This window comes from Pongo abelii, chromosome 7 (genome assembly GCF_028885655.2).
Source record: "Pongo abelii isolate AG06213 chromosome 7, NHGRI_mPonAbe1-v2.0_pri, whole genome shotgun sequence".
NCBI classification, from domain to species: domain Eukaryota; kingdom Metazoa; phylum Chordata; class Mammalia; order Primates; family Hominidae; genus Pongo; species Pongo abelii.
The window spans coordinates 103254283-103281075 of NC_071992.2; the positions used below are offsets into that span (position 1 = coordinate 103254283).

Consider the following 26793-nt stretch of genomic DNA (forward strand, 5'->3'; position numbering starts at 1 on the left):
TTTAGCCTTGAATTTCTTTCTTACACCTCTATTTCTTAGGTCTGTCAATGCTCTATTTCCTCACTTTTATTTTTTAATGGTTTTATTTTTTACAGTTTTTATATGCCTAAATTTTTTATTTTCAATTTATAATGCCATGTAAGTTGGGTAAATAGCCTTCAATATTATATTAATGCGTCATTGCTCATTGTTACAGATAAATGGTCTGAAGCCAGACTGATTTTATTTCTTGTATTTTATTTGTCTATTTTCTGTTTTTTCTGTCCTTTATTCCTGAGGTAATTAGTTTCACAAAAATATATGTATATATATATATTTTGAGATAGAGTTTTGCTCTTGTTGCCTAGGCTGGAGCAGAATGGCGCGATCTCTGCTCACTGCAACCTCCACCTCCCAGGTTCAAGCAATTCTCCTGCCTCAGCCTCCTGAGTAGCTAGGATTACAGGCATGCACCACCAAGCCCAGCTAATTGTTTGTATTTTTAGTAGAGATGGGGTTTCTCCATGTTGGTCAGGCATTGTGGGTTCTTTGATGATAAAAGTTGAACTGTTTCTTCTCGTCTCTAAGAAATGTTCCAAATCCATAGTTCCACAGTTCCATCCTAAGTTTCAAAGCTTAGGAACATTTCTTTGGTGCCTATCATTCATTCATTTATTTAACAAGTAAGTACCTACTGTGTTCCAGTCAATGCTCTGAGCACAGAGAACACAGTAGGTAGCAAAACAGGGGAAGTGCCTGCAGTCTGGTGAAGGAAACTGACAATAAACACTTAACTAAATGGTTTTGATTATTTATGCATTTACCATTGTGGGGATAAACATAGTGGAGACCCAGGATGGAGTGCCCAGCACTGGAGGATTTTAGTTTATAAAATGTAGACGGGAAAGGCCTTATGGATATGCTGACACTGAGTAGAATCCTGAAGGAATTTAGTGAATGAGCCAAACATTTTAGGGAAAAATGTTGCAAAAAGAGGGAAGAGCCACATGCAAAGATTCACCTTTTATGTGACTTGAGAACATGGTAAACAAGTTTAAAGAATAGAATAAGCCAGTGTGGCTGGCACAGAATGAGCATAGATTAAAATGGAAGGAGATTAATTCAGAAAGGTAGTGGTGGCATGTGAACACTTAGTCGTCATACTCTAACGGCTCTAATCTCTCTGTTACCTCTGGCACATGTGAAATGAATCTTGAAAATCTTTGATTTACTCTTCACATTTCTAACTTTACTCTCATTGTTTTCATCTTGTTTTCTTTGCACTTTCTAATGTGTTGAGGTAAAACTTCAGTTCAGTCTTACAGTTTACCAGGGTGAATCATCAATACCATCAATTTTACTAATCATTCAATGTATAACATTGAAAATTTATCTAGTTGTGTTTTTAATATCTAAGAATAATATGTCATGGAATATGTCTATCATGCTCATGATTTTTTTTTTGGTTCCTGAATTTATATCCATAATTGTAGATAAGACTCTAGCTTGGTAGCTGAAGTGCTTATTTTTAACTCAGATGTTAACTTCGTAGAAAATCAAGAAATGCCAATTCTGCTTATGGGAGCCTTAGCCCTGCTGCCATGTCTAAAAAGTGGGTGGCAGGGGGAGGTTGCAGAGTTTACCCTTGTCATATATCCTGGTTCTTGAGATTTCCTTGAGACATATATGCAGAGTGGTGGTGACATGGTGGTTTAAGTTCTGATATGCTACTCTGTGTCTCTGACACAAAACCTATTCTGGGCTTATTCTGAATTATAACTCATTTATCATTCCAATTGTGGAATTGTTTAACTTTATTCTGAAGATTCATACTGAAGTCAGCACTCTGAGCGTGAAGAAATCTTTGCAGATGCCACCTAACATATTCATTAACTGGCTGATCTCCCAAGCAAATATTTCTTCTCTAGGAAAAGTATTATTTTTCCTATCTAACATTACAAAATGAAATTATCATTATCTTTATCAGATTCCATGTGTGTTCTGTCTTATACAACATCTTACTGGTCTGTTCTCCCCTCCTTTCTAACATGCTATCATCTTGATTTTATATTAGTACATTTTCTTCCATTTCAGTGAAACTTGGGTGTGGACCAATAGTCAAAACTTGTATTCTGCTAGCCATGTCAAATTGGAGGTATCTCAATGCATATTTTCCCGACCTAAGAATTACGCACCCTCTCCAGCTTGGGGTTCATGAAAAATAGATATCAAGGACTAGTTGAGCAGGAACGCTTATATACTTGAGGAAGCTTTTCTTTGGATATGGTTCTGAGTGGAAATGTATACTTGTCATTTCTTTAAGTGTAAGTATGTGTATCAATTAAAATGGCAAAGATTGACATCTAATTTTTTCTGTGTTGTTCACAGGTACTCACTTTTCCCATTTTCACTCAGAGTTCCTAATATAAATAAGCAAATCAATTTATTTTTATTCACAGCAGCAAAACATTGGTTAAATATGTTAGTCTGAATACTGATGGGATTTAATACTAGGTTTTGCAAACACATACAATTATTTACTTAAAATGTTATATTTTTTGGAAACTACAACAATATTTTCCAGAGTTTCTTCCACATTATCAAATGATATGTAGGTACAGTTCTCAGAGAAGCAAAGTTCTTGGATCATAGAACTTTGAGAATTTTATCTATTACTTTCACTGTCTTTACTGTACAAAAAAAGAAGTTAAAAATAATATACTGCACATAAAATGCCTGGTAATCCAAATCCTAATAACTCTATGTCATATATATATGTATATTTATATATATATATGTATATTTCTGAGAAATTGAGGTTACCAAATTCCATGAGATAACAATGTCATCATTCTTTCAAAGGAATATATGTAATGAATATTAACAAAATACATGTTTATTCAGAATTCTATGAGAGATCTGAGGTTCACAGATTTCAGTATTGTGGTATGTTATTTTTACTGCATCATTTCTATGTTAAAAATGATATCATAAATGCCAAGTACATAGTTTCTCATTCCATGTGTATTTTTCTGGTTAGAAATAGCACAGGTGTTTTAGAGGGAGGAACCAGTAATTTAATTGGAAATATCAGAGTATTGATTGAAACAAAGAAAGATGCTCAGAATAGAGAAAATAAGATGGATTACATTATATCCATCATCCGTATTTTAGAATCTCTCATGCAGAAGGTATCAATGTATTCATTTTCCTAGATCACAGAATAAGGACTAATGGTTGAAAGTCCTGTGATGTTTGATTTCAAGTAACCATAGACAGCATTTTATAGAACATATATATCCAGCACTGGCCCATGCTCACCTGTGAAGTAGTAACACCCTATCCTTTGGAAGTGTTCAAGCTGGCACTGGAATGCCACATGTCAGGACTATTATAGAGGGAATTCAAATACTATAGTGCTAGAGTAAGTTATAGCTAAGATTTGGTTTCAAATATTATATTTTCCCAATTCTTTCTTCTGTACAAATACCTGGGTCAAAAGTCATGTATCTTTGTTTCAGGTTAGAGTAATTATTTTAAAAGCTACTTGACGTTTTGCTTCTGCTGAACAAAAGATTCTACTGTATTTTAAGTAACTTCTCTGTCTCTTTTTTGTCTCTGTGTCTCTCTATGCCTTTTTGTCTTATTCATTAATTATACTATGAATGAGATTCTTTATAAAATCAAAGAAATAGTACAATACAATTTTATTATTATTTACAACTTTTTAATCTCTCAGACAATGCAACAGCTTTGTTGGAACGTGAATGCTATGTTTAGATGATCAGAATATATCCTTCTGTTATTATATTTCATTCACCAATTACTGTAAATTTTAAAAAGTGTATATGCAATGACTATTTTATTTATTTTCCTCCAGGTGCCTCATGTTTTTCAGAGACCATATTTTGTGATAGACTTGGAATCATAGGTGATGATTGGACCTCTTTAAATAGGAATAAAATTATTTAACTAACATTTGCTACCTAAGAGTAGAATCAATATCTTCAGCTCTAGATTATTTCATAGGTCCTCTAGGGTTATTTAAATAAGAATTGGAGAAATAGCATGTTACGTAAGAATTTGAGAAAAAGCATGTTGTATGAAAATGCCTTATGTAAAGAACTTCTTATAACAAAATTTGAACAAAGCTATTACAACATGTCATCTGCCAAAAAAAGACAATTGTTACTTTAAAATATCAATGTTGATTAGAATTTCTCCATTTTTTTAATGGCTTATGTTTTTATTTTGTAAAAACAACCCATTGTTTAACATGAACTTTGCAAAAATTTATTTATCTCTACTTTCATATGATCAACCGTAAACTATTATTGCAGTTGACAGAGACATAGAAACAACACTGTGACACAAACTAGGTACATGCTCTTCTAAATCTTTTTCCTTTTCTTCTGAACAAACTGCTAATTTCATTTTCTGGATTTCCTTGCAGTTTCCAGATTCCTTACTTATGATCATTCATTCTGCTTCTTCCTTTGTTTAAGCCTGGAGGCAGAGGATCTGGAGGAGGCCTCTGAAATAAAGGAGATATTAGACAAAAAGAGCGTGGATCCATGAATGGCTATTAAAAAAAGGGGCCCTTAAATACCTATTCAAAGCAGAAATATCCCTGCCAACCTACAATGGTCTGACATTAGCAGGAAATAAACATTACTGGAGTTTGTTTTGTTATAGATCTTAGCCCATTATTTCTAATAGAAGTCATATAATGCATAACTTTTATTGAACTGTATGGGAAAACATCATCAGTATTCAACATTAAAACATGAAACACCTACTTTTAGTGTAATTGATCTGGTTTTAAACAAGATATTTGTCTTTAGCTCACCTGAGAATTTCTCATAGATAAAAAAATACATTTATCTTTTTGTGGTATCTGACATATATTGGTAAATAAATAATTCCTTTAATTAAATTATTAAGTATGATAACTAAAGCCCAAGAACCAATCAAATGACAATTCAAAGTAGCAGATAGATGCAAAAAAGCCGTGGATTATCAACCTCGGAAACTCCTCAGGCTCAACTACATTTGAAATAGGCAACAAGGAAGTGATGGTAAAATAATCATCACAAAAATGTATCTCATTGTATCAGTTATAACAGATAACATGCTCTGTAGTCTGGAGAGATGGCAACAGGAATCACACCTGATGATTCTGCTAGTGGGTAATGTGCACAAAACTAGTCAGGTAATACTTAATAATTTCCATATTATACTAAATTTTAAGAAAGATTTGCTTCTTAAATTTGAATTCCCATTATAGTTGTTGCAAATAATTTGACACTAAGCTTTATATATTCTCTTGATATATAAATTAAGAAAAGAATAGAAGAGAAAGGAATTGTGAGAAGAGTGAAAGACAGAGTAATGAACACAGGAGTAAGAAGAAACACTGTAATCCCAGCACTTTGGGAGGCCGAGGTGGGTGGATCAGGTCAGGAGATTGAGACCATCCTGGCCAACATGGTAAAACCCCATCTCTACTAAAAATACAAAAATTAGCTTGGTGTGGTGGCATGCGCCTGTAGTCCCAGCTGCTCAGGAGGCTGAGGCAGGAGAATTGCCTGAACCCCAGAGGCAGAGTTTGCAGTGAGCTGAGATGGCGCCACTGCACTCCAGCCTGGGCAAAAGAGCAAGACTCTGTCCCCCACCGCAAAATATAAAATGAAAACATAATAAGAAGAAACAAAGAGAAATAGAGAAATTTAGGAATTCTAGTTTAAAAAACTTTCTAAATTAATGCTTGTTATATTTATAATAATAATTAGTATGAAATATATATAATGTTTAATTTCAAATGTGGAGAAAAATGAAAAATGATTATGTTTTATCCCAAGTAGGTTCCCAGCTGAACAGATTGTCATGTTGAGCAGATATGACATAATTCCTTCTAAATTGTGTAAGACTGTAGTAGATGGAAAATAGACCTTTTCTTCAAGTTTTGAGGGGTAAAATGTGCTTTATTATTGAGTTGGCAAACAACTAATTTATTTGTGTCCAAGCTTTTCTAATGATTCACTATATATCTTTACATCTATCAAAATTTGTCTTATTTTATCTTTATAAAACAAAAATATTTTCTCCACTGGAAATAAAATGTAAGAAATGACAAAATAAGTAAGTCATCAAAATAATATAGAGCCATCACAAATATACATAAAATTTATTTCTCTGAGTCAATCCCATTTAAATTGTTTACATGTATTAACAAAGGAATTGGAATTGTTAGATAAGTGCCGTAAGGCCTACAATGTAAATAGCTCTGTTATAAAGTCTCAGTTGATTTTTTTTCATGATCAGCTTTCTTTCAGCCATATATATATGTGTATATACACATATATATGTGTATCTGTATATATGTGTGTATATACACATATATACTTATATGTGTGTATACACATGTATGCATATGTGTGTATACACACGTATGCATATGTGTGTATACAAATGTATGCATATATGTATGCATATACAAATGTATGCATATATGTATGCATATACAAATGTATGCATATATGTATGCATATACAAATGTATGCATATATGTATGCATATACAAATGTATGCATATATGTATGCATATACAAATGTATGCATATATGTATGCATATACAAATGTATGCATATATGTATGTATATACAAATGTATGCATATATGTATATACAAATATATGCATACGTATGTGTATATACAAGTATATACGTATATACATATATACGTATATACAAATATATACGTATATACATATATACGTATATACAAATATATACGTATATACATATACGTATATATAAATATATACGTATATACATATACGTATATATAAATATGTATGTATACATATGCAACAACAACAACAAAAGTGTAGTAGTGCTTACTCTTTGGTTTCCTACCTTTTCTTCCTTCGCTGTGTGATTCAATCTTAAGGTCATGAGGGGAGAGGGTTTGCAAGCAAGGAAGGGTGACTTGATGGACTTCAGGGCAGGATGTGGAGGCCCATGCATGAAAAGGTGGCATCACCTGGGAAGGCTGCTTGGCACAGGTGTTGGCAGAGTGGCAGCCAGACAGAGACCTGGATTGTCCGAGCATGCACAGAGTAAGGGAGAGGGGATCTGCTGGGCAGGGAGCGGGATTGGGCGGGGAGGTGGAGGGGCTGGTACTGGGTGTTCAAGCTGAGCAGTTTGAGGTGGTTGCAGCATGAAAAAGGCAGAAGACCTGCCCATGCACGGGCGTGCAGAAGTTCTGCGCAGTTATGGAGTCTGTGTAGTGTAAGCAGGGAGTCTGCATAGCTACAGGGTGGGAAAGTGCAACTACTGGGAAGGGGGCTTATGCAGGATATCAAACCTGATGGAGTGAGAAGGTTGTCTGAAGGGGGATCACCAGGAGTGGGTTGTAAATATTCAAGCCTGGTGAGGACGGTGAGTCCATAGTGTGGTTTAAGCATAATGTGGGTGCCCAAGCTTGAGTTTGTTTAGAAGGTACTCTGCATAGGGAAGGAGCAGTAACAGTGATAGCAAATTGGTTACATACAGGAAGATTAATCAAATAACTGAATATATTAGAAATAACTTGAGCCAGGTTACTCATTATTAGAGAAATGAGTTATATAGAAAAGAATAAAAGTAAGGAAGTAAAAGAAAGCCAGAATGAACCCTGTAGTAATGCATTGGAATTATCAGTGTTGCTGGACATGTGTGGACATGCTGTGTACTCTTTCTACCCATTGAGAGGGCTTGGGGGTTAGTGGCCCTCCACAGCAGCAAGGGCATACCTAGTAAACCACCTCTTGGATTCTGAATAACATTCTCTACTATGAAGAACCGGGGCTTCCCCAAGTAATGGCTGATTCAAGTTCCGGGGCAGGGAAAATAAAACATGAAGTATTTTCATGTTCCAAAAAGTAAGGAAATACTCAACAAATCATGGGAATATGTCAACAGGACACATAAACCAGCTGGAAGGTTTTATTCTAGACACCTCTAGTTGAGCACCAAAATAAATAATAATTTTGAATTATAATCCTTTGGATAAAATTAAAACACATCATTCCAAACTCATAAATAAATGAATGAATAAATGGAACGTTTGAAGATAAATGGGATATTTACATAATTTCAAAGTAACTCCCCATGAACTATGTACTCATTTCAAGGAGATGAAAGCAGCATTACAGTGGAGAAGCCTGGCAGAAACCTTCTTCACCAATTTATCAAAGCTAGCATCACTAAGAATGGGATAAATCGAAATTCCACTAACTCTTGACACTATGCAATGAGAACTCAGAATCAAATCACTTCAGTTATATTTCTGTCAAAGATGCGTAACCCAAGTCTGATGACCAGGAAATATCGAACTATCCTAAAATAAAGAATATTCTACAAAATAACTGTGCTGTAATTCTCAAAAACATCAAACTCATGAAAGTCAAGGAAGGACTGCATAGAACAGTTCCAGATTAAAGGAATTAAAGAGACATGAGAACAAGATGCAGCACTTGATTCTGAATTGGATCCTTTACTTATAAATGACAATATTGGGGCAACTGGCAAAATTCAATTGGGATCTAAGAATTAAATGATATCAGTTAATTTTCTGATTTTGACAGTTGTGCTCAGTGTATGTAGGAGAATGTCACTTGTCGGAAATACTAAAGCATTTGGGAATGATGAGGTATCGTGTGAGAAACTTACTCTCAAATGTTTCAAGAAAAAAATGTTCTGTTAGCATATCTTTTCAGTGAATTTGAGATAATTGGAAAGAAAAAATACCTAGAAGTTTCAGTAGATATATAATACAAAGTTAAGAAATTAACCAATAGAAGAATTAATGTTAATAATGTCACAAAAAATTGTGAGGTGGGTAGCAAAGGAGAAATGGGGAGTATGTAAATGTCTTAAATTCTCATCCATTGTAGGGTGAGTCAATAGAAAAATGTATACATTTGGTATTTCAAGACACAGGTTCTTAATCCCTATGGAAGTCATTATGGTAATATCTATGAACACTAAACAGGAGCATATCTGTTGGCACATTTCCCAATTCTGGAATTTTCATTTTTGGGAATTCACCCACACACTGGAACACCTATGAAATGATGTGTGTTATATGCTTTTCATTGCAGCAGGATTTGTATGAGTAGAGGATTTTAACTGTCCAAATGTCCATCAACAAAGTCTGATTAAATAAACTATGATATCTCCATTCAAGGATTGATATGAAGAGATTACCAAGATATTATATAATTATTATATTATTATAGAGTGTAAGTGGGAGTTAAGTGAAAGGTCAAGAAGCAAAGCAGTACACGTAATATGCAATTGTTAGTGGAATGACACTGATGAGAATAAGAATGTATATTTGTATTTGTCTATGCATGCATAAAGAAATTTGGAAAATAAATTCTATAAGTTCAACAAGAAATAAGAATAATAGTTAACTTGGAGATATAGAAATGAACTAAAATAGGGTTAAAAGACCAAAGAGAAGAGATTTTTATTAATTACCTCATAATAAATTTCAGTTTTTAAACCATGTTGACAAGTAATCCATGAAAAAATAAATTGAAAAATTGTATATAAAAATATAGCCTAACAGAATAAGTAAAGTCTAAAAGATATATGTGGTCAGGAGAATAATGATCCCCAAAGATGTTTATGCCTTGATCCCCAGAACCTGTAAATTTGTTATCTAATATGGTAAAAGAGACTTTGCCAATGTGATTCCGGTTATGGACTTTGATATGGGGAGGTATCCAGGTGGGCCCATATGGATCCCTAAAAGTAGAGAACATTTTCTGTCTGTGGTCAGAAAGAGATGGATCTATGGAATAAAGATCAGGCTTTGAAGATGGAGAAAGGGAGCCACAGCTAATGAATATGAGTGACCCCTAGAATATGAAAAAATCAGGGAAAAAAATTATTCCTTCTAGCCTCCAAGATGGAATGCAACCTTGCCCACACCTTGATTTTAGCTCAGTGAGACTTCTGTTGAACTTCTAACCTGTAGAGCAACAGGGTAATATATTTGTAAGGAAGGGGTCCAGTTTCACTTTTCTGCATATGGCTAGCCAGTTTTCCCAACACCGTTTATTAAATAGGGAATCCTTTCCCCATTGCTTGTTTTTGTCAGGTTTGTCAAAGATCAGGTGGTATTATTTCTGAGGCCTCTGTTCTGTTCCGTTGGTTTCTAGATCTGTTTTGGTACATTATCATGCTGTTTTGGTTACTGTAGCCTTGTATTATAGTGTGAGGTCAGGTAGTGTGATGCATCCAGCTTTGTTCTTTCTGCTTAGGATTGTCTTGGCTATATGGGCTCTTTTTTGGTTCCATATGAAATTTAAAGTAGTTTTTTTCTCATTCTGTGAAGAAAGTCAATGGTAGCTTGATAGGGATAGCATTTAACCTATAAATTACTGGCCATTTTTACGATATTGATTATTCTATCCATGAGCGTGGAATGATTTTCCATTCGTTTGTGTCCTCTCTTATTTCCTTTAGCAGTGGTTTATAGTTCTCCTTGAAGAGGTCCTTCACATCCCTTATAAGTTGTATTCCTAGGTATTTTATTCTCTTTGTAGCAATTGTGAATGGGAGTTCACTCATGATTTGGCTCTCTGTTTGGCTATTATTTGTGTATAGGAAGGTTTGTGAGTTTTGCACATTGATTTTGTATCCTAAGAGTTTGCTGAAGTTGCTTATCAGCTTACGGAGATTTGGGGCTGAGACGATGGGGTTTTCTAAATATACAATCATGTCATCTGAAAACAGAGACAATTTGACTTCCTCTCTTCCTATTTGAATACCCTTTATTTCTTTCTCTTGCCTGATTGCCCTGGCCAGAACTTCCAATACTATGTTGAATAGCAGTGGTGACAGAGGACATCCTTGTCTTGTGCCAGTTGTTAAAGAGAATGCTTCCAGCTTTTGCCCATTCCGTATGATATTGGTTGTGGGTTTGTCATAAATAGTTCTTATTATTTTCAGATATGTTCCATCAATACCTAGTTTATTGAGAGTTTTTAACATGAAGCGGTGTTGAATTTTATCGAAGGCCTTTTCTGCATCTATTGAGACAATCATGTCGTTTTTGTCATTAGTTCTGTTTATGTAAAGGATTATATTTATTGATTTGCATATGTTGAACCAGCGTTGCATCCCAGGGATGAAGCCAACTTGATAGTGGTGGATAAGTTTTTTGATGTGCTGCTGGATTTGCTTTGCCAGTATTTTATTGAGGATTTTCGCATTGATGTTCATCAGGAATATTGGCTTGAAATTTTCTTTTTTTGTTGTGTCTCTGTTGTTTGGTATCAGGATGATGCTGGCCTCATAAAATGAGTTAGGGAGGCGTCCCTCTTTTTCTGTTGTTTGGAATAGTTTCAGAAGGAATGGTACCAGCTCCTCTTTGTACCTCTGGTAGAATTCGGCTGTGAATCTGTCTGGTTCTGGGCTTTTTTTTTTTTTTTTTTTTTGGTTGTTAGGCTATTAATTACTGCCTCAATATCAGAACTTGTTATTGGTCTACTCAGGGATTCAACTTCTTCCTGGTTTAGTCTTTGGAGGGTTTATGTTTCCAGGAATTTATCCAGTTCTTCTAGATTTTCTAGTTTATTTGCGTAGAGGTGTTTATAGTATTCTCTGATGGTAGTTTGTATTTCTGTGGGATCAGTGGTGATATCCCCTTTATCATTTTTTATTGTGACTATTTGATTCTACTCTCTTTTCTTCATTAGTCTGGCTAGCAGTCTATCTATTTTGTTAATCTTTTCAAAAAACCAACTCCTAGATTCATTGATTTTTTGAAGGGTCTTTCATGTCTCTATTTCCTTCAGTTCTGCCCTGATCTTAGTTATTTCTTGTCTTCTGCTAGCTTTTGAATTTGTTTTTCCTTACTTTTCTCATTCTTTTAATTGTGATGTTAGGGTATCAATTTTAGATCTTTCCTGCTTTCTCCTGTGGGCATTTTAGTGCTGTAAGTTTCCCTCTAAACACTGCTTTAGCTGTGTCCCAGAGATTCTGGTACATTGTGTCTTTGTTCTCATTGGTTTCAGTTTTAGTATATGTGCTGCTGAAGCAAGCACGTTCTCACTGGTTTCACAGAACTTATTTATTTCTGCCTTAAGTTCGTTATTTACCCAGTAGTCATTCAGAAGCAGGTTGTTCAGTTTCTATGTAGTTGTGCAGTTTTTTGAGTGAGTTTCTTTTTTTTTCTTTTTCTTTTTTTTTTTTTGAGATGGAGTCTCGCTCTGTCAGGCTGGAGTGCAGTGGTGCGATCTGGGCTCACTGCAAGCTCCGCCTCCTGGGTTCAGGCCATTCTCCTGCCTTAGCCTCCCGAGTAGCTGGGACTACAGGCACCCGCCACCACACCCGGCTAATTTTTTGTATTTTTAGTAGAGACGGGGTTTCACCATGTTAGCCAGGATGGTCTCGATCTCCTGACCTCGTGATCCGCCCGCCTTGGCCTCCCAAAGTGCTGGGATTACAGGCGTGAGCCACCGTGCCTGGCCTTGAGTGAGTTTCTTAATCCTGAGTTCTAATTTGATTGCACTGTGGTCTGAGAGACTGTTTGTTATCATTTCTGTTCTTTTGCATTTGCTGAGGAGTGTTTTACTTCCAACTATGTGATAAATTTTAGGGTAAGTGCAATGTGGTGCTGAGAAGAATGTATATTCTGTTGATTTGGTGTGGAGAGTTCTGTAGAGGTCTATTAGGTCTGCTTGGTCTGGAATTGAGTTCAAGTCCTGAATATCCTTGTTAATTTTCCGTCTTGTTGATCTTTCTAATATTGACAATGGGATGTTAAAGTTTCCCACTATTATTGTGTGGGAGTCTAAGTGTCTTTGTAAATCTCTAAGAACTTGTTTTATGAATCTGAGTTCTCCTGGATGGGTGGATAGTTAGCTCTTCTGTTGCATTGATCCCTTTACCATTATGTAATGTCCTTCTTTGTCTTTTTTGGTCTTTGTTTAAAGTCTGTTTTATCAGAGACTAGGATTGCAACCCCTGCTTTCTTTTTTCTTTTTCTTTTTTTTTTTTTGCTTTCCATTTGCTTGGTAAATATTCCTCCATCCCTTTATTCTGAGCTGATGTGTGTCTTTGTCCATGAGATGGGTCTCCTGAATACAGCACACCACAGCCAACAACCATATGAAAAAAGCTCATCATCATTGCTCAACAGAGAAATTCAAATCAAAACCACAATGAGATACCATCTCACACCAGTTAGAATGATGATCATTAAAAAGTCAGGAAACAACAGATGATGGAGAGGATGTGGAGAAATAGGAACACCTTTACACTGTTGGTGGGAGTGTAAATTAGTTCAACCATTGCAGAACACAGTGTTGCGATTCTTCAAGGATCTAAAACCAGAAATACCATTTGACCCAGCAGTCTCATTACTGGGTATATACCTAAAGGATTATAAATTATTCTACTACAAAAACACATACACATGTATGTTTCTTGCAGCACTATTCACAATAGCAAAGACTTGGAACCAACCCAAATGCTCATCAATGATAAACTGGATAAAGAAAATGTGGCACATATGCACCATGGAATACTATGCAGCCATAAAAAGGATGAGTTCATGTCCTTTGCAGGGACATGGATGAAGCTGGAAACCATCGTTCTCAGCAAACTAACACAGGAACAGAAAACCAAACACCGCATGTTCTCATAAGTGGGACTTGAACAATAAGAACACATGGACACAGGGAGGGACACATCACACACAGGGGCCTGTCTGGCGGTGGGGGGCTAGGGTAGGGATAGCATTAATAGAAATACCTAATGTAGATTACAGGTTGATGGGTGCAGCAAACCACCATGGCACGTGTATACCTATGTAACAAACCTGCACATTCTGAACATGTATCCCAGAACTTAAAGTATAATAAAAAAAGTTATTTTAAAAAAAGAGCTAATTACACTCAAAACCAGAAGAACAAAAGACCTAAGTGATACTACATCTATTATAGAAATTAAACTTGTAATAATAAAAAAAACTTTACCACAATGTAAACTACAGGCCCAGATGGCTTCACTAATGAATTTCATCACATATTTAAAGAAGACATAATACCAGTAATGTACACTCTTTCAGAAAATATAGTGTATGGGGATATATCGCATAACTTATGAAGTTAGCATTACCCTTATTCATACCTAAAATAGCAGTACAAGAAAAGGAAATTAGAAATGTCCCTCTTGAACATACATAAAAACATTTAACAAGATATTAGCAAGTCAAATCTAGCCAGGTATAAAAAGGATGACATATAATAAACATATATCATTTTTTCAGAAGTACAAGGTTGGTGTAACATTCAAAACAATCAATATAATTCACTACACTAACAGAATACAAGAGAAAAGCCATATGAACATCTCAGTAGATGCAAGAAAAAATAACAAGTCTTTAGACAAAAAACTCTCAGGAAACTCAGAAGTGAAAGGAACTTTTCAATCCAATAAATTGATTAGTAGAAGGTTTAACCTAACATTACACTTGATGTTGAAATTCATTTCACCTAAGAGAAGGCAAGACTGTTACCATTTCCATTCAACATTGCACTGGAAGCCAATACAGCACAAAAGACAAGAAAAAATACATTAAAAACATAAATTTTGGAAAGGAAGAAGTAAAACTGCCTGTTTCCAGACAACACAATTGTATATGTAGAATACCCTACTCAAATGATACTATGAGATCCATGTACAAAAAGCAGTTGTATTTTGATGTAATAGCAAAGAACAATTGGGAAAAAAATAAGAACATTTAGAGTAGTATCAGAAAACATAAAACATTTAGGATTAAATCTAAAACAATATGTGTAAAACTTCACAATAAATATAAAGAAAAGGTATATAATTGCTACACTGACAACTAGAAAACATTACTACATGAACTTAAAGGCACTGAAATAAATGAAAGATACACCATGTTCATGGATTAACAGACTTCATATGTTTAAGATGTTCCTTCTTCCAAGTTTATTTATAAACACAAAGGAATCCCTCTCAATGTTTATTTTGAAGAGACCATCAAGCTGTTTTAAAATTCAAGCAAAAAGACTAAAGATGTATAATAATCAAATAAATATTGAAAAAGAACAAAACTGGAGGACTCGCCCTTTATTTCAAGACTTACAATAAAGTTGCGATGATCAACAAAATTTCATATTGACATACACAGAGACAAGTAGAAATATGGAACAAATATAGTTCAGCAATAGACTTGCATATGTTGTTGATAAATTTTTACAAGACTCCAGTCAATTCAAAGAGGAAAGGGTAATCTTTATAACAAAATATGTCTATGGGAAATAAATGGACTTAAACCTCTATCTTTATACAAAAAAGAAGAAAAATTCAAGACAGATTGAACATTTAAGCATAAATACCAGAAACCTAAAGATTCTAGAATAAAACATAGGAGAATATATTTATGAATTTGGTGTGGGTAATTATGTCTTAGGCAGTACAAAAAGAGTCACTGATATAAAATTTTCTAAAATTATAATGTGGGCTTCATCAATATTATCAATATCTACTATTAAGAAGACAGGATTAATATAATCAACAGAAAGGTCTTAGACTGAGAAAATGTTCACAGTACATAAATATGAATAAGGATGCGTATGCAGAATTTGTAAAGTACTACTGCCTATCAACAGTAGTAAGAAAAATACCCAGTTATAAAATGGGCAAAAGACTTGACTGACACTTTGCAGAAGATATGGTAATGTCCAGGAAACACATAAGGTAGTGTTCAACATTAATTATTAGCAAAATTTGATTTTAAACCACAGTTAGATATTATTTCATATTTTCTGGTATGGCTGAAATTTAAATATGATAAAAGTAAAATACAAATAAATATTTTTGTATGGGAAAAAATGAACCATAATCATTAGCTTCACTTTATGAAAAAAAAAGTAGTAATTCAAGACAGATCAGACACATTGCACATAAAGTGCAGACCCATAAAGATTCTAGAACTAAACATAGGCAATTATAACTTTGGTGTCATGAGTTGGCACGTGACACGGTGAGGTGAGGAGCAATTGGAACTACTATACATTGCCGATGTTAGTATAAAATTACACAAGTTTGGAGAAATCTTTGACTATTTCCTTTAAAGTTAGACCTACATCTACCCTGTGACTCAGCATCTCCATTCCTAAATATTTAACAGAAGAGTCAAAAAGAAACACAAAAGATTTTTACAAGAACGTTCATAGCAGTCTAAGTCTTAATAATAAAGTAATTGAAAGGCACAAATATTCATCAACAGGAAAATGAATCAACAAAGTGAAGTTCACTAGGATACTGGAATACTAGTAAAAAGTAACAAACTGGTACATGTAAGAACATGGAAAAATCTTGGAGACATTATTCAAAGAGAACAAAACTGGAAACACCTAAAGGATATATTGTATGATTTCTTTTAGTAAAATAGTCAATACTAAACTGTGGTGATAGAAGTCCAAAAGTAGTTGACACTGTGAAGAGAGGTTTGACTGAAAAAGGTTATAGGTTAATCTTTCAGGGGGATGGAGAGGTTCTTTATCTTGTTTTTGGTGAAGGTAACACATGTGTATACAATAGTCAAAGCTGATCTAACAGAAAATGTAAGAAAAATACATTTTATTGTATGTACTTATGCTTTAACTAAAAATAATATTAGCTGAAGCATCATTTATAAAGGGGCTAGTTAGAGTAGCACCTTGATTTAGATAATTATTTTTATTCCTTGTCTATCAAATGCAGGGTACTGTGGCACTGATTGGTGAGGAACGACCTCCCACAAACCCCCAAAATAAAGAAATAGAGAAAGGGAGGAGGAAAAAATGACTGTTTATATCTTCTTCTAATTAATCAACAAATAATTTATTGAGTATCTACCACCTCCCCTATTCTAGGCACTGGAAATAGAATGATAAATCAGATGACTCATTGCCATCACAAAGCTTCTAGTGGGGAGAAAAATAGATAGCTCAATTCAGAGATTCTGCCTGAATTGAACAAGGGAAGTCTACACTGAGAAGATGGCATTTGAGTAGGCTTAAAGTGAATAATGGTGGAAGCCACTTGGAATTTAAGGAAAATAGATAAATTTAAGAATTTATTTTGATAGTGCAGATAAATTATTTTTGCATATTATGGTTCTTTGCTTATTTTGTTCTTTTATGTAGAAATAATATAAAAATAAGAAAACTATGGTTTAAAATTTCTAGTAGATCATTACACCTTGTTGAAAAAAATAGATTTGGCACAGTATAGACATTGGAATGTGGGAGGATCTCATTATCTAATACATGAATGAAATTCTATTCTTACAAAACAAAGTGATGGTGCTTGGAAATCCTCCATGCACTGGTCAGCATTTCTCACACATGTGAGTGGAGCTAGGATTTCCACTCCCTGCATATGTTTAGTGTGTCACCCTGGACATCTGCTAATGTTGAACATCTGTTTTCTGTTTTTGTTGAAGGATGTTTAATTTGGAGTGCCAAAAAGAGATGGGGTCATTAGTTATTCTACAATGTGAAGCTATCCAGTAAATTGTCCTTGTTTGAGGAATAATAATGTCAGAAAAGCTCTATCCACTATAATTAATCCTAAAGTTTCCTTCACATTGAGAGTTGTTACAGACATGAGTTTAAAAGAAAATGCCAAACTATGACGAGTCTCTGAGAAAAACAAAAGTGATTTCATATAGTATTTATCATACAGGAATTATTGTAAACTGGTATTTTTTGAACACTTAGAAAACATGTAAGTTGTGAACCCAGGAAGATACTTATGCATCTGTAGAATTAGCTAATATTTAAATTATGCTTAGTATTGTTTGAATTCATTCATATTTTCTTGAAATGAATAGTCCATGTTGCTTACCCTCTATTAATTGGTTTATTTGATTTTTAAAAAATTAACTGTGACAAGTTATTGCCATGTTGAGCTGAAAGCTTACTATGTTAAGTAACAGACCATATTCCAGGAGATAATAAGCTGTTGTACATTATATGCCTTTTATATTTGTATTATATGTGACAATGTATGAAACCAGATTCATTATCATTTGAATTATTTTGATCATCAATAGGCCATAAGGTACTATTACAGGTTTTTATATGAATAGTTGGAATGTTAAGTAGTATACTCTTTTTCTGCTTAAGAAATCTGTTTTTATATTCATATATTTAATAAAGTCCTTCTAAAATATGTAAAATGCAGTAGAAGCATAATCACATCCTTCTAAAATATAAAAATGCCCTTTTACATTTGATAACTAAAGCTCTGTGTTAGATTATTGGTAGGAAAGTTGTGGGTTTTTAATTTTTATATGCATAGTATATACACATTTATTCAACTTATGTGTAGATTTATATTCACTCATGTTTGCAATTTGAATTTTAAAACAGTAAAACAAAAAGGATGATATACACAGAAGAAATGGAATAATGATCTTAGTGTCACATAGCAGTATACAGATAATGTTGGTCAAATCTTTAATTTTAAAATGGGGAACAAATCTTAAAAAAAATCTCACCCCTCTGTTTTTTACTTGTTTACATTTTATAAAATGGTAGTGTTATTAAGATGCAAGAATGCCTGGGAAGACTTGTATGTACTTGGAGTGGGGAGGGTATGGGTGTGCCTTGCTTTATATAAACAAAGCTAAATTCTTTATATATGATGATATGTTACTATAAGTACCAATACAACTATTTTTTATCCTGTTTTTCTGAAAGTCTCACTTTATTCTTCACATTTTTGGATTGTTCCAATAAGTTACCCTATTTCTTTTTACCATATGCCTATCCAATGCCTCTGCTATTATTTTCCAGCTGCCCACAATTAAACATGTCAAGGCTTGCTTTGATTATAAATTTAGTGGCAGAAACCATGGTATAGAATACTAAATAATTGGAAAAAGTGCTCATTTATTCAATCTAATCTTGTGTTCCTTTGTAGGAGGATGTCAAAAATGAATATTTGAAAAAGGAACAACAAAAAGAATGGAAAGATTTCAAGGTATAATAATATATACCAACAAAATAAATAGGATAATTATTCTTTCCTTATAGCAGAATATATTAAATTAGTGATAACTTCAGAAAATATAAACATTAAGGGAAAGTAAACTTTTATAATGAATGAATGTTAAAGAAAATGTTTCTGCTGAAAACATATTCTTTACTCCTTTATATCTTAAAAGAGCCTGTAAAATAAATTTGTAGTAAGTCCATATTTTTTCCTTCAAATTTAGAGGGAAGAAAATGCATTAATTACTACAGTATGCTAAGCAGTTTATGTATGTTGTCTCATTTAACACCTTTAACTATAATTGTTGCTTTTCTTATTTTATGGAAGAGGCCACTAAGGCCTGGAGAAATTAAGGAACTTGTCTGAGTAACACAAGTAATTAATAAAACTGTCAGTAATCTGACTCAGGTTTGCCCAATTCAAACTATAATGAATTCTTCACAATTTGTTATGCTTTCTGCTATAGAATGCAGTTGGCAAGCGAGAATAATAAACTATTTTATAATATGTATGTCAAAGGAAAAAAATATTGACTATGGTCATTTTAATACTGCTGTGGGATTAATCCAAATTTTTGGCACTTTGAAAATTTGACTGCCAGAATCATCATCACCATTGACATTATGTCTCATGTCTTCACCATTGCTTATCCAACACCTTCAGTAAGGTATGCACAGTGGGTGAAACTCTTTAAAGATCTCAGTTAACTACACCTTTAAATGTATTGAGAAACAAAATAAAGATAACTTGGAGACTTTGAAGCAGCTGAGAAATACAGTCTCTCCTGTAGTAGAATATACAAAAGGAATACAACATAAAGAGCTAAGATAATGTATTGTCTTTTAAAGAAGCAGCTTCTCTTTTATTTGTTTGGCTAACACAGTAGCTTAATATGCTATGAGATACCACACCATAAATAGAAATTAAAAATGGCAGGCAGAGATTTTAAATAGGGCATTCTTTTAAACAAATATACTCCAGTGGACTCCTTAGATAAATAGAAGGGTAATGATTTTTCAAACAACTCCACCTTGGGCTCTGACCCTGGAACACCACAGGTAAGTGCTGCACATCTTCAATGTGGCTTTAAGACTCTTCCTCTCTCTGTGTCATGGGTGTGCAGAAAAGGGTAGGGACACTCACCCACTTAGTAAGAAAAAGTGGGGCAGGAAAACTTTCCAAATATTTGTTTCTGTTAAGAGGCAAACAATGAAACAAAAAGTGGGATGATTTCCCATGTCAAAACAACACCTCACATAATCATCTGCAATGATGCAATCTTTGGCAGACGGGCAGTTTGCTCTTGCCTTGATAAATTTCTAATTTTCTGTTCCTGGTAAGCTAATTCTTTTGAGTTTGCACATATTATTGTAAGTCTAGGGGACCTATTTAGTTCCCATCAGGGATCTGCATTTTTCCAAATATATTAATTTACTAAAATATGAAGCCTAAGACTATTGTTGAAATATACACATACTGTTCCTTTTACATTCTAGTTCCTTCTAAAATAAAATGTCATTTCTTTACTCCTGTATGTCATATTAAATAAATAAAGAAAACATTTTAATATGTTCCTATTTTTCTTAAGAAAATGTACTGATTTCCTTTTTTAAATTACATGCAGTTTGGTAATTAATTTTGCCCCTAACAACATCTCCTGCCTTACTGAATTTCTTATGTTGAGTGAATGAACGAATGACATGCCTATCATCTTAGATGCTATTACTTCTGAAGTGGCACAGAAAAAAATGGGCAATAACTTTGTAGCTGTCACCCCCAATCTATATGGAAGTAAGTTCCCTGGCAAGTCTGGGAGCTCAAGTTTCTTCCTTTATTCAAGCTGTTGTTTCTTTAATGATACCCTGCTGTCAGTCACAGTGTCACCATATGTTTAGAAAACGATTCAGTGATCTCCTAGCTGGATATATCAGAATCTCAGATTTATTAAAGTTATTGTGAAAGCAATTTATGAGGAGCAATTCGCAGAGATTTGTCTGAATATTGTTGCTCTTATCCCAAATCCTAAAATCTGGATGATTTGCCCACTGTGTAAATTCACTGAAACAGGAATTCTTGTTAAATATGTCTCGTTACCCGGTATTTGATGATTGCTTCTTGCAGGATATCCGTTCTAGCACCAGGGATTTATCACAGAAGTCAGCCTTCATTTCTTTTCTTCCTGTAGTGTATCCATCAGGGAATATTGGAAAAACTAGACATTTAGAAAACATTTTTATGAGAGTAACTCCATCAGATTTCATAGTTTGTGGACATTACATTGAACTAACGAGAATAGATTATGAGCTTTCATGTTCATGTTTTCTAACCTACTAGCCTCAAGCAGTATAAGTATTCTATAGTTGTTTTTCTGATTGGTTCATAAAAACTAAGAAGCTGAGAACCAAAACTGACTGTAACTAAGAAAAAATTGAAAAGAATATGGTAAAATACATAGTTGTGCACAGTGATGTGTTAATCGATGTTTACAAAACTGTTTCCCTCTACTACCCCAAAACTCTTGATTTGTAGCATTTTCCAGTTTTCATGTTGTAAATAATCCTGTTATAGCCACTTGCAGCTGGGAAGAGATGCACAGAGTCAACCCTAATGGTACTGGGAGCCCACTCCAACACGCCACTGCTTCCAGTGAGATTGTGCACCTGTGGTGGGGGTGGAGTTAGGAGTGGTGGGGCAACCACTTAGACCTACTGTGGAAGATTAAGTAAAAGGTAGAAATTTGGAGAAAAATATCATTATTGCTAACAATAATGATATCAGTATTGCTAACAACAATATCTGTATTGCTAACAACAACAAGAACATTTTCTGGATTTGCCATATAATCTTTCTATATTTTCTTGCTGGTTCTCCTAAATTAACTTTTCCAGTGAACAGTATTTGATGCCTATGCTTCTTGTTTATTTTTTCATTTAGACAGTATATACCATGCAGTCTTGCCACCCGATGTCCCTGCATTTTTGTCTCTAATCAACTCTTTTGCTCTTCTAAGCGAGTTTGAACTCTTCAATGAACCATTCAGCTTTTTGTGATAATTTTCCCAAGGTTTCGCCTTTATGACCATCCTATTGCGTTTAGATTTCTTTTCTTTTCTTTTCTTTTCTTTTCTTTTCTTTTAAGACGGAGTCTCGCTCTGTTGCCAGGCTGGAGTGCAGTGGCACAATCTCGGCTCACTGCAAGCTCCGCCTCCCAGCTTCAAGCGAGTCTCATGCCTCACCCTCCCGAGGAGCTGGGACTACAGGCATGCGCCACCACACCCAGCTAATTTTTGTACTTTTAGTAGAGACGGGGTTTCACCATGTTGGCCAGGCTAGTCTCAAACTCCTGACCTGATAATCCGCCTGCCTCGGCCCTCCCAAAGTACTGGGATTACAGGCATGAGCCACCCACGCCCAGCCTTGAGTTTAGTTTTCTTACTCTTCCAGCACAAATTCTATTTTGAATCTGTTACTTGTATTTTCCTTGACTCCTCTTAACCAATTTCAGTCTTTCTTCAACCAATTCTAGTCTTCCTTCAAGCTACAACATCCACCATATTTTATAAAACATTCCCTGATTGCCCCTCACTTGCACTAATAGTCCTCTCTTAGTGAACACAGATAGTCTATAATTTACAATTAGGCACTTAGTTATGTATTGAACTAATATTGCCTAATGTTTTATATAGGTGCCTCCCATTATCTTTTAAAATATATTTTAAGGTACTTGTGAACAGAGACCATAGAAAATCAAATAGCCCTGAACCTACAGGGAAACCTAATAACGACTCAACGTTAACTTGACTATAGAACGGGAAAAAATTAGTTTGAAAAATAAATGTTTTCATAATGCTTTTATCAGGTTTTGGTTGCATAACCTTAAAATATTTGAGTCATTTTAGCAATTTGAACTAAAAATTAATAGGATGAGAACAGTAACATCTATCTATTTTGCTTATTTGTATTCAGAATAGGGTTTTTTTTAGTATTTTTTGTTAATCTAATCATCTTTGAATGAAATATTAAAGTAGTATGAATCAGAGTAGAATTATGAGTCAGAGAAGAAATCTGTTTTAGGATTAAAAAACTAAAGCATATAAAACCACTAGAAAAAAATGAGCATGAAATTACTTTTCAAAATATCTGAAATAATCACTCCGCGTTAGCTTACAAACTGTATTCAGAAATTTTTAATGTAAATATTCAATAGGTTGCAGAAATAAAAGTACAAATCATGGACTCAGCTCTGGTGCTTAGCTATGAATTTCTCATGCATTAAATGGTTTTATGCATTTAGGAAAAGGAGTCCAGTGGAAAAATTGGTAGTCTAATTTTTAGTGGGCATACTAAATGATTAATAGTATCTGTTGCAGTTTATTAGGCTTATTTTAACCAATGTTGATACTTCTTTTCAAGAAGAGACAGCATGGTCACAATTTATTGCACATCTCCAATCTGTGCTACAAAAGCACAACTCAAATAACCCCACAAAAATACCCTCAGAACCAGGTGGGGGAGCACCCCAGAGTCCTAGCTCCTTGGGAGGCTGAGACAAGAGGATTGCATGACCAGGATTCAAGGCTGTGGTGAGCTATGATCATGCCACTGCGCTCCAGCCTAGGTGACAGAGTACACTCCATCTCTGTAAAATAAATAAGTAAATAAATAAATAAATAAATAACCACAGAGAAAACAAAACACTCTCCACTCACTTACGTTACAGCCTATGGTAAGTTATTTCTTGTCCATAACTCCAAGCAAAAATCACATAATATTATGGAAAAAATGTTAATCAATATAAAATACCCAAATTCCCTAGTTGCACTTTTTTTTCTTATTGGCACATTTGTATTAATATTCATACCAGTTCTTTTGCCCTAATATCATACCTCTTCTATATCCTTTCAAGTGTTAGAAAAAAATGAAATTAAACATCTTTTAGCCTTCCTTTTCTGGGCTATATTGCACTAGTTCCTTCAGTTAACCTCATAATTCTATTTTCCTTTTCTTTAATTATGTTGTTGCTGTCTTCTGGACCCTCAATGATTAGCATGAGACCACTAAATTAAATTTCACTTGTTATGCCTAAGTCTCTATGTACCAAGTTATTACATTAATTGACCTGATGCCTCAGGCTGGTCTTCATGATTGAAATGGAATATATTACTATGAAGTGAAAATTTTGTTTTGCTTATTATACCAACTATTGGTTGATCTTTTTATCATAAAATTTACGTTTGCTTATTCTTCCCATTGAGATTATTATGAAAAGAAATATTCATCATTAATTCCTTAAGCTATATCTATAGCTTTTAAATGGACAATTGATGCTTTTCTTTCTTTTTTTTTTTTTTTTTCATTCCTCTCATCTTTTTGTGAACATTGTCTCAGGGTCGAACTTATCCTTCTGTTTGTCTCTTCCTCTGAACATTAGGAATTTAGGCTCCTTGAAGAGAAGGTATCTTGTTTATAGAGGCAGGTACAGTATAAAAAACAGAAATGATACATAGGCAGGCCTTCAGTAAGCATGAGTTAAATGATGAAAATGAATAAATCCTTGGATAATTCAAAATACATAGAAAATAGAAGAGTCCACGGGTGGGGCTAGGGGTATAGCAAACAGAGATTTGGCCAAGGACACAAAGTAGCAGATATGTAGAATGAACAAGTCTAGAGAGCTAATGTATAACAGGAGGACTATAGGCAATAAAATGGGAGACACTTGAGATTTTTGTTAAATAAGTACATTTTAGCTGCTCTTTTCACAAAAATAAAAGTAACTATGTGAGATGATAGATATTTTGATTTGCTTCTGTATAGTAACGATTTTATTATCTATATGTATTTTATAACATCATGTTGTTAAACCTCAAATATACACAATAAAATTTGTTTAAAAACAGATGAGTCATTATTTCCTGAAATGCAAAAGAGAAGAAAAACATTCATACAATTTACTGGTATTTATTGAGCACTACTCTGTGTCTGGCTTAGTAATCAGCAGTAAATAAAAATGAAACAGTTCCTGTTTATATAGATTTTCAGGGTCTGTCCAATGGGGAATATGAAAATTACAAAAATTATGTATCCCTAAATAAGTGTATATATAGCATTGTGAGATGTGCTCTAAAGGGTGCTGTAAAGGAAAAGAACTAGGAATATGAGGCAAAAAAATGGGTTCATCTGACAGTTTTTCCTTTGAATTATCTGAATTTCCTTAACTATCTTAAGAATAAACCTATAGTCAATGGCTATTTTAAGATAACTTATTTTTTGATCCATTTGCTTAACACTTTTGATAATCCTTTTTTCCCCTCTTTTCTTTCATGTGTGTGAGTGGACATATATATTAGGCCTACTAAATTATTTATAGTCATAGTTGGGCATATAAGCTCTACCCATAGAAAGAGAATTCTAAATTCTCACATTCACCACTTTTCTATCAGATTAAAATGTCTTTCATTTCAATGCTAAACTTAAGATATGCCTACTAAGAGCAAACTATATATGAGGTGTTTAATTTTTCTAGCTTTATTGCTTCTTGTTTTATACTGCAACACTTCTTAAATGTTTCTATTGTGCAGCTTTTTCTTTCAGAGCTTAGTTTTTTTAGATTTTAATATATGATGTGGAACTTGTAGAGTAGTAACATTATGTAATCAAGGAACTGCATTCTACAGGGAGCATTTGTAATTCCCTTATTTTTCTGTTTGTGAAAGAAACTTTAATGTTGATGTTGTGCATTATAAATAGTAGTGTCTTATCTTGAATATATATAGTTCTGTGATTCTTCCTTCAATGTAAAACCCCAAACAAATTCCATTATTCCTAATATAAGGATGTAAGTATTTCCTCAGTTCAACTGTAATTCAAGAGTTATTTAACACAGTGTTTAATGATATAGTACATCTGTCTACATTGTACACAGGCCAAGTGTATTCATTATATGCAAAGGGATAGTTTCTGTTTATCACTGGTAGGAGGCCGAAAAATTCAGGGATATAAATCGGGGCACTGAGGAAGAACAGCTTAATCAGTGACAGCTAGAAAGTCACTTCATATGAAATGGAGAGTGCATTATTACCACAAATATTGAGGTGAGAAGCCAGGATATTAAGCCCCAGTGGAAGAAAAGGCTTAAAGTCCTTGTAAGGATACAATGCTCTAGGGTTTGTTGTTTGTCTGGTTGAATATTTTGAATTTAGAAAACCAAGTCTGACATACATATGAAGGAAAAAATGACAAGTAGTTTTATATAGCATGATTTAGCATGGAAAAGGCTAAGCCAGGCCACAAATGAATTATTCTGACAGGCACGAATTACAATTTGGAAGTCAACACTTACACCCCAAGCAAAGGGTGGCAACGGTGTTTGGCCCCTGAGACTCAATGTAATTTCTTAAGTATCAGAACAGGCAGGTGGGTTTACAAAACAGCAACCACAGTGTAGGCTCATCAACAAGAAAAAGGCTTTCTGATCTCATCCTCATGGTGGCACGAGATACCTATGTAGCCAACCAAAGTCACAAAGTTGACAAGTGCTGCTTTCCAGAGTTAGGGTTGCAGGGGCTGGTCATTGCAGCAGGAGGCTAAGTCTGCTGGGTAATCTTTAAATTTCCAATAAGTTTTAAAATAAGTTTATCTGTGTATGTAAGAAAGCTATAAGAAGGATTCACAAGTACCTATTAAAATATATATTGTTATGAGCATATATGTAGAGGCACATCTATAGCTATAA

At 34.1% G+C, this 26793-nt stretch overlaps 1 protein-coding gene across 5 annotated transcripts in view; it reads left to right on the top strand.

Moving 5' to 3' along the window:
- Positions 1 to 26793, top strand: part of CNBD1 (cyclic nucleotide binding domain containing 1) — a 631440-nt gene that overhangs the window by 593362 nt on the left and 11285 nt on the right. For 3 of the 5 annotated variants that reach the window (XM_054518647.2, XM_054518650.2, XM_054518651.2), the window contains one exon: positions 18988 to 19047. The exons of 1 other annotated variant lie outside the window; for it this stretch is intronic. In XM_054518647.2, coding sequence (XP_054374622.2) covers positions 18988 to 19047 — 60 coding nt within the window. Of the gene's footprint in view, positions 1 to 18987; positions 19049 to 26793 lie in introns of those variants that run through there. One more of the 5 variants, XR_008509177.2, reaches the window with a different exon arrangement.